The sequence below is a fragment of the Arachis duranensis genome, chromosome 5 (genome assembly GCF_000817695.3).
Source record: "Arachis duranensis cultivar V14167 chromosome 5, aradu.V14167.gnm2.J7QH, whole genome shotgun sequence".
Lineage (NCBI taxonomy): Eukaryota > Viridiplantae > Streptophyta > Magnoliopsida > Fabales > Fabaceae > Arachis > Arachis duranensis.
Genome location: NC_029776.3, coordinates 84,585,806 through 84,600,911, shown reverse-complemented (window position 1 = coordinate 84,600,911; position 15,106 = coordinate 84,585,806). Strand labels below are relative to the sequence as shown.

The 15,106-nt window shown below is 32.7% G+C and overlaps 3 protein-coding genes across 3 annotated transcripts; 2 read left to right on the top strand and 1 right to left on the bottom strand.

Annotated features, from left to right (window-relative positions):
* The first annotated feature begins 824 nt into the window (after nt 1-824).
* LOC107489996 (glucuronokinase 1) lies at nt 825-3,949 on the top strand. Its single transcript, XM_016110767.3, has 6 exons — nt 825-1,092; nt 1,197-1,346; nt 2,233-2,421; nt 2,520-2,636; nt 2,933-3,093; nt 3,586-3,949. Exons 1-6 carry the CDS (start codon nt 889-891, stop codon nt 3,821-3,823), a joined length of 1,059 nt encoding a protein of 352 aa, XP_015966253.1. The 5' UTR covers nt 825-888; the 3' UTR covers nt 3,824-3,949.
* A 447-nt stretch (nt 3,950-4,396) lies between these two features.
* Nucleotides 4,397-6,247, bottom strand: LOC107489995 (uncharacterized). The gene is made up of 2 exons (XM_016110766.3): nt 5,720-6,247; nt 4,397-5,163 (listed from the first exon to the last, which is right to left on the bottom strand). The coding sequence occupies exons 1-2, from the start codon at nt 6,095-6,097 to the stop codon at nt 5,005-5,007; spliced, it is 537 nt and encodes a 178-aa protein (XP_015966252.1). The 5' UTR covers nt 6,098-6,247; the 3' UTR covers nt 4,397-5,004.
* A 213-nt stretch (nt 6,248-6,460) lies between these two features.
* On the top strand, nt 6,461-10,898 carry LOC107489994 (uncharacterized). The gene is given in 9 exon segments (XM_021142936.2): nt 6,461-7,763; nt 8,492-8,547; nt 8,672-8,754; nt 8,876-8,954; nt 9,284-9,367; nt 9,643-9,752; nt 10,110-10,193; nt 10,392-10,429; nt 10,523-10,898. Coding segments are annotated over 9 exon segments (1,641 nt in total). The 5' UTR covers nt 6,461-6,727; the 3' UTR covers nt 10,594-10,898.
* Nucleotides 10,899-15,106: the final 4,208 nt, after the last annotated feature.

The window sequence follows — 15,106 nt, the reverse complement described above, 5'->3', positions numbered from 1 at the left end:
ATAAAAAAATATATTTAAATTAAATAATAATAAATTAAAAAAAACTGAATAAATACTGAAAGTTAAAGAACAAATAACAATTTTTTTATCATTATAATTAGGGTTGCTGCCGTTTAATTTGGGAGTTTTAGAACAGTAAAATTCAGGTGCTCATTAATCACCATGGAATAATCTGCCTTACCAGACTGAGTGAACTTTTTTTGATTTAGTGTTGTTATATATTCTAAAAAATAAATATATACCTTCATTTCTAAAATATGTACTAAATATGTGAAGATATATTTTAAAAAATTAGAAATTAATTCTTTTTTAATACTTAGTTAAAAATATGAGATATTTTATTTNTGAAAAAATATTTAATTTGGTCTTTAAAATTATATTTAAACTTTAATTTAATTTTTAAAATTTTAATTGTCTTAATTTAATTTTTAAATTTTTTAATTAATTCTGTAATAAACTAACGTAATTAAAATTTAAAAATTTTAAGAATTAAATTGAGATAATTAAAATTTTAAAAATTAAATTGAGACTCAAATGTAATTTTAAGACCAAACTGAATATTTTTTTCGTTATTTTCATATGAATGTTTGAATAATAAAAAATTAAGAGAAATAAAAATTCTAAATATTAAATTTTACTTTAATTTTTTATATGTACTTTTCAATAATTATATAAATATCTTCACACAAAAATAAAATCAAATAAACTATTAGTTAACTAAATATAGTTAGCACTTGCAAATTGCAATGCAATCCATGCCACCTCAGCTTTCCATTTATAGTGTGTAAGCAAAACAAACAAACAAAGATGATTGCAGAAACTCAGTAATTTATATAAAGCAATTTGGAAAAAAACGAAGAAAGAAAGAAAGAAAGAGAGGAAATAGCAATGGAAGGCGAGGGTGTTATAAAGCACAAGGCTTACGCGCGCGTGGGGCTTCTCGGCAACCCAAGCGACGTGTATTACGGCAACACAATCTCTCTCAGCCTCGCCAACTTCTCCGCCACCGTCACCCTGCACCCTTCCAACGACCTCTTAATTCAGCCGCATCCTATTCACGATTTTGTCCGCTTCACCTCTCTTCCTCAATTGGTCGGTCAGATCTATCGCCTTTCTTTTTTTTTCTGATCTCATTGGATCAGATCCGATCTCATCCTGATTCTGTTTCTGATTCTGATTTGCATGTGCATGTGCAGGTGAATAGGTTGAATAATGAAGGTTACTATGGTGGAGTACGGTTGCTTATGGCGATTTGCAAGGTTTTCCACAATTACTGCAAGGAGAATGCCATTACTCTCGCTGAGAAGAATTTCACTCTCTCTTATGATACTGATATACCTCGTCAGGTACTAGCTTGCTTGCTCTAATCTCCATTATTCTCGATTTTGTTGAAACTTGGAAGATATTGCAATTGCGTTACCGCGTTGTTTAATTAAACATTGATGATGATGATGATGATGATGATGATGATGATGATGATGATGATTGTGTTGCACTGAGGGATTGGATTATTGTTTTTCGATTTAAACGTTTTATGTTAATTGAGAATTCAAATTTCAAACATGAAAAGCATCAGATAGAAATTTGATTTTTATTAGGGTTCTAGTGACTATAATATAATGCATTGTATTATTTTCTAAAAACTTTAGAATAATTTTGTAATCTTTTAACATTTGTTCTAACTCCTAATGGTAATTGTAGAAAATAAGTTGTTTTAACCTGTTTTCCCATTAGTCATGAACATATGTATATACATCTTTTGATATGAAACTATATCGAATCTTTCTTATCTTAAAAGGCATAATTTACGATCCTAATAAATTAGAATGCATAATTTCCTATCCTAGTAATAAATATACACGAGAGTACTCCTTGAATACTGTATCTATACTTAATTATAGAAATATTATTGATATATTATTTCCATTAATAGTAATGGTTACCAAAATCTATGTCTACATTCTTACTTGCCGCTTGAGCTGAGCTTTTTCTCCGTAGTAATCTATTTGAAGTATTTCATTTGAACTGTTTGCATACTGATCTCGATCTCAATTGCAGTCCGTTGAAATTAGGAGGATTTTTTTTATGATTATAATTATCATTGCGGTGTTATCCGTTGTCTTATCCTGATCTTTATTATTTTCTTTTGCTTTAATTTTAATATATTTTTTTTTTTCCGTAATTTCTCATTTTGCTGAATCATTGTTGCTTATTGTAAATTTGACCTTTCAGACAGGACTTTCAGGTTCTAGTGCGATCGTCTGTGCTGCCTTAAACTGCCTTCTTGATTTCTATGATGTCCGTCATCTAATCAAGGTTGAGGTGAGGCCTGGCCTTGTCCTCGCGGCAGAGAATGAGCTAGGCATAGTTGCTGGTCTTCAGGATCGTGTTGCACAAGTCTATGGGGGCCTAGTTTACATGGTATGTTTTCTTGTAATTTCTATCAAACGATATATTTCAGAGGTGAATGATGAATGAATGCTAATAAGTCATTTGACTTTGTTTGGGTGCTTTTATAGGATTTCAGCAAGGAAAACATGGATAAACTGGGGCATGGAGTTTATGAGCCTTTGGATGTGAATCTCCTCCCACCTTTGCATCTAATCTATGCTGAGAATCCTAGTGATTCTGGGAAGGTTAGTCACATGGAATGATTTAATCGTCTGCTATTACTTTATTATGTTCCCTGCCTCCGGCTACTAATCACATCCCTTAATCTCTTTGGCAAAGAAGAGTCCTTACAAGAGGATTACCAATTAGTTAGCATTGGATTGATCTATATATATACTATATAAAAGATAATTAAGTTGGGTGGCAACATTATAAAAGCCATACTCTTACAAATCTTGTAATAGAAAAAGGACTTTCCACTTCAGAACTTGTCTCATGATTTTCTTTTCATTTATAAATTTTAAGCTACATTAACATGTAGGTTCATAGTCAAGTAAGGCAAAGGTGGCTAAATGGTGAAGAGTTCATTGTATCATCAATGAAAGAAGTTGCAAATTTAGCAAAAGAAGGAAGAAAGGCATTAGAAGAAAAGGACTATTCTAAATTTGCAGCACTCATGAATAGGAATTTTGACCTGCGAAGGTAACTCAATTTATCTTTGTCATCTAAGATAGATGAATTTATCTATGACTGATAGCAGTTACAAAAAAATCAGTTTTGAAACTTACATATGATTGTTTTAACTTACAAGCTTCAGTTTAAATATTGATAGTAAGTTAATATTTATTTTGACAAGCTCTCATTTTCAAAACCACCAAACCATGATTAGCATTTAGACTAAGCTCTTCATCTTGCAGGCCTACTAAACACTACTGTGGTTTACCAATACAATTAACTTAATCTAAATTAGGGTCTTGCTTACATGTAGCCTACGAGCACACTTTAAGAATACCATAAAAAGAAATATTTTATTAAAAGATATTGAAAGATAAATTTGTTTACATTTCGAATGCATTGAATACATTAAAAGCTTAAAAAGTTTCTATTATTATACTCTTAAAATATGTCGTTAGAACACAAAATAGCTAAATCCTCTAAATTATACATGTTCTGTACTCATGGGATATTGTATAGGTCAATGTTTGGAGATGCTGCCCTTGGTGATTTAAACATCAAAATGGTAGAGGTAGCTAGAAAAGTTGGAGCTGCATCAAAATTTACAGGTAGTGGAGGAGCTGTTGTCGTATATTGTCCCCATGGGGATTCTCAGGTAAAACAGCTGCAAGAAGAATGTAATCAAGCAGGATTTGTGTTACAACCAATTGAACTTGTTCCTTCCCGTCTTAATGACATTGACTTGAAAACCTTATAAATGATGTAATCCATTATACTCTTCATGAAGAAAAAATGTCTTTTCATTAAGAGACGAAATAGAATTTCCAATGATTTGTTACTGTATTTAAGAATAATCAATATTAATTCAGTTGAATTTGTTGAATTCTAGAGAGTCTTTCTTTTTGGTACATTTCCTTTGGACGTTCAAACAATGTTTCTGCACAATCTTATTTGTTTTGCATAAATAACTAATTTATACAATAAAAGACTGGATGCTAATTTAGAAAAAAGAAATTATATTTGCACTATTTTTTTGATACACTACTATTAACTTTACTTTTATTGGAAAGGAAACACAATTTTCAGCTTTTCTTACTTCTTATTGATCATTTAAATATATATACAAAAAATGATGTATATAACATTTCTCTTTAATTTTTTAACTTTTGAATTCATTTGTATCCTAGGAACAGTCATGAATGTCCGTAATAGTGTAATTTGCCGAATAGACATTGATTTTCTATTTTATCTTACATTTTGATGCATTTTTATTTGATCCTAGATACTATTTAGCTGAAATAATCTAAAAATGCACCAAAAAATTACGATGAGTGAAATGTAAAACAGAATTTAGAAAGATAGTAAGGATTTCCTACACTTGAACAGGGGTCTCCTACGCTGAATTGATGACACCTTACAATACAAGACATCTTAAAGAAAAGAATTTAAATCCTCTAAAGTGAAGAATTTAAATCTCCCACTTTACCAACTTACTCACTTTAGAGAATCTTAAATTCATGATCCTATAGAAAAGTCATTCACTCCCTACTTCAATTTTCTTTTTATAAAAAATGTCACAATTTTCTAAACAAAACCAGTGAAAAACTCCCAACAACTCATTAGATTCTAAAACTTAAATGAATATACTAATATACAGTAACTACAGAATTCAATCTTTGTGCTTCACTGAATACTTCAGAGAAGCTTGCCTTCCACAATTTCGAGGAAATCAGGGGTTCTCTCTATCTTGGTCGTTCCAATTTCATAATTCCAGCCAAAACCTTGATTCCCTTAAATCTAACACGTCTAAGAAATATTTACCAATCTGCATAGTTGTACATGACATCAAGGGTTGTTCTCTGTATATATCTTTGTTCACTTACGCATCCATCGCCCCAGAAAAGAATAACATTAATTCACAAAAAGAAAGAACCTAATTCATTCATCACACAATGCTTGCATGAGCTCAACTGGAGAAGCCCATATGGGAAGATCAAACAGAGATTTTTTAAACTGTTCTTCTCGCTTAAAGCACACTGATTCTGCTACGTTACATAAATTTGAAATGTCTTGGATTATAGCTTCCTGGGTTTCCACCTGCATGTTTAACCAGTTCTACAAATTATTATATGAAGTAAAGCCTACAAATACCCATGATCTAAAACACTTGTTATTCTAAATATTAATTCTAATGCACTACTATTAATCTAATTTGTGCTGACTTTGACCTACCACAAGATAAAAAGCTCTTATAACATTAATTTTGAAACTTGAAAAACCTGGAACAGATTCTTAACAATTGTCAGAACAACATTTAACTCCTTGATGAATTCTCTACACACACTTATGCTAAGAAGAGCAAAGTTATTATTGCAACTAGCTTGATTAAAAGACTAAATGCCCTCTTCCAGAAGCACCAAATTAGGGCAATTAGGTTTAGACCAAGCTTCCTGATAACGAAGCTGATTTGAGAGCAAGAGCTACAAAATTGGGAGAACTATTCACTTTAATATCAGTTTAATTCATAGAATTTACAATCTTTCTGGTGAAAGAATAGTGGGCTTTTATTTTCCCCCGTTAGAATTTGACACCAAAACGAAGAAAACATTATAGCAATGCCGAAATTACAAGACCCAATTTTCAAATATGTTACCTGCAAGAGAAGCTCATCAAGCAAGGACCCACCAACGGAATCCGTCGAAGAAGTGGAAGGGAGCGAAGATGGGTCTCGCGTTTGCTCCTCCGAAGCGCGTTGTTCTTGTTGCCGTTGTTGCTGTTGCTGCAACGCTGCGTTTTGCATTGCACGCAAGGTGTTCGACAATGTGTCCCACTCGCGGATCTCATTCTCGTACTTCGTTTTCAGCTTCAGCAGCGTTCGCTTCTTCCTCTCCCTTCGCCGGTTCTCATTCTCCGCCGCCGCCGCTGCCTCTGCATTCTCCACTGCCGTCGACGACGGATCTATACGGCGGCGTTTGCGCTTGTAGACGAATCCATCGTCGTTACAAAGCTCCCATTCGTCATCTTCTTCCATGGGAACGAAGAGAAAGTAGAAAAGAGGGAAAATTTGGGGGATTCAAAAATTGGAAGGAGTGAGTGGGATACTGTGAGAGCGCGGGATTTCGAGTTTTCACGCTCTTTCTCTCTCTTCGATTTCAAGTTCTTACTCTATTTTCTCTCTCTTTTGTTATTTATAAGCAAAGGTTTTATCCTTTTTCATTTGTGCATTATTTTTTATTTTTATCTTTAAAATGTTTCTATATTTTCAGTACAAAAATATTATATACCAAAAGCATTTAATGTTTTTTTATATAAAATAATTAACAATATACCTTTTCTATTCTCCTTTTGTTAGTTACTGTTTCATCATCACTTCATTATTACTCCAACTATTTCCTCTTGTAATTCAGGTAAATCAAATTTGGGAGTTGTAACTGTTAAGCAATAAGGCTAAGCAGAAGTTCAAAAATGTTAGACAGCTCTATATGTTTGATTTTCATGTACCAAGAATTTCTCAACCTTAATAAACACGAACACTAGCATTTCACCAGTCCCCTCTGCTTTCACCTTCACGGCTTCACTTGTCACTCAGTGAGAGGAGGTAGCAATTAGCATCATCATCATCATCTTCTTCTTCTTCACCACCTCGCTTCTTTCTACTTCAATGGCGAAATCATTCTCTCTAACCCACCACCTTTCCCTCCTACTCCTCCATTCCCATTCTCACCGTCTCTTCATCCCCTCCACGACACTCCTCCCTCTCCCTCTTCATCACCATCACCCCTTCTCTCTCTCCCCATTCCACAAATCCCTCTCTACCAATCCCACCCCATACCCTCTTCAATACGAACTCATCATAAATCGCCCCGTTCAAAAACACCCACCACGTGTTCGACGAAATGCCGCACAAGCTCTCTCTGAACCCCACGAACCAGACGAACCTGAGGAACAAGAACCGACTTCGGAGCTTCGCCTTGACAGCTGGGTCGACCGGAAATTGAGCTTTGACTCCGATTCTGGTCAACCCAGTTCGTCAAATTTGGAACTTGACAAGGCCAAGAGGAAGTACTACAACAAGAGAAGGAAGAGGATGTACGGGTCAGATTCCGAGGAAGAAGAGGCACGGTTACGGAACGAGGAGAAGTTTGTGGAGCTGAAGCCTGAGGTGGTGGAGCTTCCAACTCTGCACCGTAGAGAAGAAGAGTTGTATTTTTATGATGCTTTTGCTTACCCTTGGGAGAAGGAGAAGCACTACAAGATGGTGTATCAGTTGGAGAAGAAGTACTTCCCTAATCAATGCCTTGACAAGGCATTTCTCAAACCGGGAGAGTCGAATTTGAATGCGAATGCAAATGCAAATTTAAATGAAAATGAAAATGTAGATGGTGGTGTGAGGAGCAAGGGGAAGGGTAGGAAGACTGCTGGTGTTAGGGAGGAGAAGAAGGATGATAAGGGTGATAACAAGTTGGTCTTTTTTGATGAGAAGAGGGAAGAGGAAAAGAAGGGTGATGGGGACTTGGTGAAGGATCTTAGGGAGAAGAAGGTCGAGGAATTCTTCAAGGGCTTGAAGAGAGTTGACAAAAAGGATGGTGAAGTTAGTAGTATCAATGCAGAGCCTTTTCTTTCATCGAGGAGGACTGGACTCCCCCCGGTATGGGACAGTCCACATGGCACTGTGGTTTTTATTAACAAACCAAAGGGTGAGTTAGCGTGACATATTCTCACAAGAAGAAAAAAAAAGTCTCTGCAATGAACTGCATTCGTAACTGAACTTATTAGCTTTGTTGTGGATGTCCTTTTTATATTTTTAACACAATAGTTGATGTCTTGAAGATTTTGAGAACTTAGAGGAAGGAAATGGAATGGAAGAATTTGGAAAGAATGATCTGAATTCTGATTTGATTTCATTCATTTAAGCCAGCAGACTTCATATATATGAGTTAATCATCTAACTAGATACCAGAAAGAGTAACTAACGATTGTATATTATATTTAAGTGTATATTTTAGCTTAGTAAGAATTTTGCTTGCATGGCATCAGCTTGATTCCCCGTTTGAAGTCAAAAGGATAGTTTCTTCCCTGTTGAAAACCTGAGAATCAAAATTGCTTTTTCATGTGGTTGTTACATTCAATGCAAATCTAGAAAACTATTCATTGCATGACTTGATGAAAAGGTTGCCTTATGTACATACTGCATGACTACTGTTGCATCAGTCACGCCTTGGTGTTGTCATGACTTGGTAGACACCTCTGCTACTCTTAAGTCGTGAGTGTGCAATTCTTTGATTCTTTATGAAACGGGGCCAAAGGCCAGAGTGCACAATGTTTTGTTGAATATAGTAAATTTGGAATGATTTGAAAGTTTAAGTGTCAAGGTTTATATTTTTATCTCTGATGAAAATAAATTGCCATGTAAAATTTGTGGTAGGCTGGACCTCATTCACAGTTTGTGGTAAGCTGCGCCGCGTTGTTAAAGTAAAAAAGGTTAGTTTTTAGTTACTTCACATTTAAATTTATATTAAGTTAACTTTATCATGCAGACTTTTGTGTTCTTTCTCTTATTTATTTATTTATTCTTTTGGGTTTGGGCCTGCCGTCTAATTTACAGGTAGGCCATGCTGGAACACTTGATCCCATGGCTACTGGTTTATTGATTGTTTGTGTTGGAAAAGCAACAAAACTGGTAGACAGGTAATAAAATAATAAAAATCAAGTAGAAATTTTTTTCAATCTGAGTACCAGTCGATGTTGATTGTTTCACAATACTACAACTTTCCTTTTCAGTTGTAAATCTTGAACTTTTCTGTTTCAGATATCAAGGGATGATCAAGGGTTATAGTGGGGTCTTCCGTCTAGGGGAGGCTACTTCAACATGGGATGCTGATTCACCAGTGAGTTTGTCAAATTGTTATTGTTATTTTGAAGTTTAAGAAACCAAAAATAGATAAACTATAGGTCATCAATATCAGAAGTTAATTAAGTAATTCTTCATGAAGTTTCCTCTAACATGACAACTTTGAATGGGGAATAGAGCTGGATATTGTAATCATATTTAGGGTCTGATTAATTTTCAAGTCCCAGAAGCAAATTAAGTAACTCTTCTCCAATTAAAACACTAGAACCACGGCTTTGAACTGAGCATCCAGCTGCATATTGTAATACTTGGGGATTTAAAAATGTTCAAGATAGTGAAAATGGTATAATCAGTGTATTTATTTAGGTCATTCAGCGTGAGCCATGGGAACACATCAAAGATGAGGACATAAAGAGAAACACACATAACTTTATGTTTTGAGATCAGATGGTTTGCTTAATGCGAAAGGTGTTAAAATATTCGAAGGTGCTAGGCTTATTAACTTATTGGAAACATGATACGAATAGAGACTCTTTGTCGATTTAAATATTGGTATTAAATAGTAATTTCAATTATATTATCAGCAAGTATTATCCTTTGTTTCCGAAACAGTTCACGTTATGCAATTTCATCCAACTTTTTCCCCTCCAATACGCAGTACTTTATGTTACTTATTTTGAGGCAACTGGTCCACTTGCTTACACATTTTTTCTCATTCATGATAGGTTGGGGGTGAAAGGATGTACGACAAGGCGAGGAGAGGAGAAAACGTTGAACTTTCACCTAGACGAATCTCAATACTCCAGTTTGACATAGAGCGCAGCTTGGATGACAGGTAACTTGGGATGCGAAGCCTCCCAGCCATGTCTTAAACTTTTCTCTCTAGAATTGATAATTCTGTTGACCATTGACAATTGTTTAAAACTTGAAATTGATCACGGAATACCAAAATCAATCATTATTGCTAATATATTAGCTTCAAACATTAAACACAAAGTTCGGAGACATTGCACCTAACCAATTATTTGCTGAATTGTAATCATAATAGTAGCAAATAGTAATATCACTGTCCAAATGAAAGCTTTTATGGTTTTTACCATCGTAGGGCCTTCTACAATGGTAATCATTTAGAGTTTTTGATTTGTTCTTTTCTCTTTATCATCATTTGATACACTGTGTTATATTTTTCCAGACAAAATTTGATTTTTAGAGTGACGTGTTCTAAAGGGACATACATTCGGTCATTGTGCGCGGATTTTGGGAAGGCTGTTGGCAGGTAGTTATTCTTTATTAAAAAAAATGTTCCTTATATCTTCAGCGACATAATATGTAGAAAATTTGTCAACGCTACGTTATAATTTTGTTGTTTATCTGTTTATGTAACTCGGCATGTTACTTGTATGAGAAGTTTATGATTTGATATTTGCCTAGTTACCAATACTAAGAAGAATCATTATTTGCTGCAATTTTGCAGTTGCGCCCATTTAACTGCTCTGCGAAGAGATTCAATTGGTGAGTGTCTCTGATCTTCCAAAGCAGTAAATGTGTTGTTAGTTGTGTAAAGCTGTTGCTGAATTCAGCACTGTTCTCCTCACTTTTCTTCAGGGCAATATTCAGCAGATGATGCTTGGGACTTCCAAGAACTTGAAGAGGCTATTACCAAAACTTACCTCTAACTGTCGTTGATTGGAGCCATGATCTGCAAATTGCTGTGTCTTTCCCTTGTTTTGGTTGGTAAATAGATGCGCAGTGGTTTATAAACCGATTTTATGTTTATTCTTTATAGTTTCATTTTTTACCTTCAATGTTCTATTCTTATATGTTTTCTTTAAAGTTATATAGTCATGATATACTAGGCTCAAAGTCTTCTTCCCTTTTTACCTTTTTAAGTAGATGTAGTAATTGAGCAAGGAAACATTTGACCATTCAATTATACCAACCGTATATAAAGGAAAAAAGTAAAAATTCTTGCACAAATTTCACATGTTGTGCCAAAAATGAGTTTGTCATTTTTCATATCAGTTTCTACAATATTGGCTATACTTATTTTGTTGAAGTTCAATGTTGATATAAGTGATTAGGAGATTTCCCTCCTCACACTACTTATGTCACCATTAACAAATAAACTAGATTAAGACTTGCATTGCGCGATGCGCGAATAGCTAATTAATTATATTATATAGTATAAATTTAAAATACTAATATTGCTTAGGAATATATTATATAATATGTAAATTAATATTAAATTTAGAAGTTAATTTGTAAAAAATATTCTACAATATATTTATTTAATTTGACAATTTATATATGATTTAATATTATTATTCAACAAAAAAGATATACAAAGAAAAAATATACTGTTTTAATATAGATAATAATTGTGCTTAACCGTTATTTTGTAATTTAATTAAATAATAATATGAATTAAATTTAATTGATTAAAAAGTTTAAAAATTTGTCTAGTAGCTTATAACTATTAATTTAAATTTTATAATGGTTGATGATAAATGACAATTTAAAATAAAAAAATAATTTAAAATTTAATAATTATAAAAAATTATACATCAATCAGACTATAAGTAATAAAAACATTCGATTAAAGTTTATTTATCTCATTTTATATCATTATTTTTTTATTTTTTAAATAGTTTACTTTTGTTTTTATTTTTATTTTTTTAGGTTATATTTAAATATTATGGTACAGTGACGAAACTATTAGATAAAATACAAGTATGAATATTATTAAAGTTTTGATAATAAAAAACGATATTTAATTTTTTAATTTTATTTTTCATGAATCATGATAACATGTCTTTTCAATAATATTGTTATAACTAAATGATATTAAAAAATATAAATTGTTGAAAGAAAAAAGAAGTGATATATAGACGACAAAAATACTATATAATTTATGAATACAATTACACAAAGAAATAGAAAAATTAATGAATACAATCATATAATTACCTAACACATACGTTTGGCAAATTTTTAAAAAAAAGTCTATGGTCATCAACCAAATTCTAGTTGTGCAAAAAATTAACAAGAAAGGAGAGGAAAAAGGAAAAAGAGGTATGAAATTATGTGACAGGAGATAAAGAAAATGTGTGAAGTGGATATTAATTTATATAGTAAATATAAGAATGAATCATGAGTATGAAAGGAAAAAGAAGAAATTAGATTTTAATTAAATTTATACCTATTAAAAAGAATTAATATTAATATTGAAAGTAATAATATAACCTACGTAAAAAAAAAGGTAAAAAAATATGAAAAGTTAAGATTAAGAACAAATCTTATAATATTATAAAAAGATAGGTTATTATGATGAGATAAAAGTACCATAATGCAAGATAGATGATTATGCCACCTAGAAAAAAAAAATCTTATGTGGTAGCATAGAGTGAAATCAAATGTTTAAGAATGATTGTGAAATTACCTTGTGCTCTCTTTTAATATATTATAATAAGTAATAAAAAAATTCAATTGAAGTTTATTTAACAGATTTCATATAATTATTTTTATTTTTTATTTTTTAAATAGTTAATTTTGTTTTTTTTATTTTTTTAGTTTATATTTAAATACTATAGTACAATGATAAAACTATTAGATAAAATACAAGTATGAATATTATTAAAGTTTTGATAATTAAAAACGATATCTAATTTTTTAATTTTATTTTTCATGAATCATGAAAATATGTATTTTCAACGATATTATTACAACTAAATGATATTAAAAAAAATATAAATTGTTGAAAGGAAAAAGAAGTGATATATAGGTGACAAAGACAATGCATAACTCATGAATATAATTACATAAAAAAATAGAAAAATTAATGAATAGGTTAATACAATCACACAATCACCTAATACATACATTTGGCAAATTAAAAAAAAAAACTATAGTTATCACCCAAATTCTAGTTGTGCAAAACATTAGCAAGAATTGAGAAGAAAAAAGAGAAAGAGGTACGAGATTATGTGAGAGGAGATAAAAAAATGTGTGAAGTGAATGTTAATTTATATAATGAATATAAGAATGAGTGATGAGTATGAAAGGAGAAGAGAAGAAATTAGTTTTTAATTAAATTTATACTTATTATAAAGAATTAATATTAATATTGAAAACAATAGTGTAACCCACACAAAAATAAAGGGTAAGAGAATGTTGAGTTAAGAAATTAACTAAATTAATTAGTGATGACAAACATTATTTTTGGCAAAATAAATAATTAGTGTTGATTAATTTTAATTGTATATTACTAATTATTTATAAAATGTTGTAGGCCAAAATTTGAATTATAGCCCAAATAGAATGGAAAATAAAACAAGACTATTGGGCTGGTTAAACAAACAAAGCCCAAAAGAAACAAAGCCAAAATCAAACGGGTTGCTTAATGGATGTCTGATCCAAACCTGAGTTGATTTCAATTCCCTCCAAACTTGATCTCACATCACAAGCAATGTTCCTCTCCTCTCTGACCATGTCAAATCACAAACTCAGAAAAGTGAGAAAGAGAAAGAGAAAGCTTCTTCACTAAGGTGATCATCAAAGAAGCAAGAAAGAGAAAGTCCTAGCTTGAAACTCAGAAGTCTATTCAACCATTTCAAACCAAATCAAGCTTAGGTTAAAGGTAACTCATTTTCTTTTACATGCATGAGATCTTCTTCTCTTCTTCCCAACTCTTTCAAGTCCGAAAATGGCATACAAGGGAAAGTTGTTCTCTGGCTTAATCTGTTGTGTATTTACGGTCACAAGTGATTCTTGAGGACCAAGTAGCTTCTCAATGGTTCAGATTCGGTTGACCATTGGAAGACTTTTGTGGTTGTTGTATTATGGCTTTCGGTCAAGATAGAGAAGTCAGAAGCAAAGTTTTCACTCTGATGCTTAGTGAGAAAAAGTGAACGGCTGGGTTAGAGAAGCTCAATACTCAAGAAGTTGACCTAGGGTGAGCAACCAAGGAACATGCAAGGAGATAAAAAGAAGCTTTCTGCTCATTCAGAACCAAGGAGAGAAAACCAGAGTTTGGTGAGTTGTGTTCTACAAAGAAGTTTCTCTACTTGGATAATTCTTTCTTTCAAAGAAGCATTCCACCAATACTGAAGAACTATATCTGAGGTTTGCAAATATGATTTTGCACATAGCGAAGAGGCTGTTGATGAAGTCAATCTCCTTCATGCTTTATAGATTGTGATGTATTTTTCTATGTTTATCTTTCTGTAATTTCTTGTGAGAAAAGGCATTGTGAGAAAGCTCAAGTAAAAGTCATGAGTGAAAAAAGGCTGAGTGATACACTTGAGAGAAAAGCCTAGAGTTATTTTCTGATTTCTTTAGGTTGGTTAAGTGTCTTGTATCATGTACCTGTAAGGTATCCCTTTCTTAGTTGGGTTAGCACTAAGATTGAATAGTTAGGTATTAGCATAGCCAATGTCAAGTTAGGTTAGAACTTGAGTGTGAAATTGGTGTATGTAATACTATTAACTATAGTGGAAATTCCTCCATTGTTGTGGAGGAGACTGGACGTAGGTTGCATAGCACAAGGCAACCGAACCAGGATATATACTGGTGTTAGCTTTTCTCTTCTCTGCTATGTTCTGTTTTCTGATATTCATGAGATAAAAATAAATTGTCTCATAAATTTCCGCTGCTAAGTACAAACAGAATCAGAATTGAAAGTTTGTTTAAAAGTACAATAACAGCAACGTAAAAGGAAGGCATAGATTCAACCCCCTTCTTTAAGCCTACCACAACCTTCAATTGGTATCAGGAGCTAAGGTCTCAAGAATCAAGCTTAACCGCTTGGAGCAAAGATCCAATGGCGAACAACTTGGGCACAACCACAGTTGCCTACACCCTCACTGAAGGCCAGTCAAACAACCGGCCACCTTTCTTCAACGGGAAGAACTATGCCTACTGGAAAGAAAGGATAAGGATCTTCATCCAATCCATTAACTACAACATATGAAAGATAGCTGTGAGCGGTCCCAAGATCCCAACAAAAACAAGTGCTGATGGAGTGGTGACTCCAAAAGAAGAAGGTGAATGGAATGAAAATGATAAGAAGAAGATGGAGCTGAATGCTAAAGCAATCAACCTTCTTCACTGTGCTATCAGCTTTGAAGAGTACCAGAAGGTGTCTAGATGCAAGACAGCCAAAGAAATCTGGAAAAACTCCAGGTTACACAC

Coding starts and splice junctions, on each gene's coding strand:
- LOC107489996 (XM_016110767.3), top strand. CDS start 889: ATGGAAGGCGAGGGTGTTATAAAGCACAAGGCTTACGCGCGCGTGGGG. Junction 1,093..1,196: donor TCACCTCTCTTCCTCAATTG/GTCGGTCAGATC, acceptor GTGCATGTGCAG/GTGAATAGGTTGAATAATGA. Junction 2,422..2,519: donor ATGGGGGCCTAGTTTACATG/GTATGTTTTCTT, acceptor GTGCTTTTATAG/GATTTCAGCAAGGAAAACAT.
- LOC107489995 (XM_016110766.3), bottom strand. CDS start 6,097: ATGGAAGAAGATGACGAATGGGAGCTTTGTAACGACGATGGATTCGTC. Junction 5,164..5,719: donor TTGATGAGCTTCTCTTGCAG/GTAACATATTTG, acceptor TTAAACATGCAG/GTGGAAACCCAGGAAGCTAT.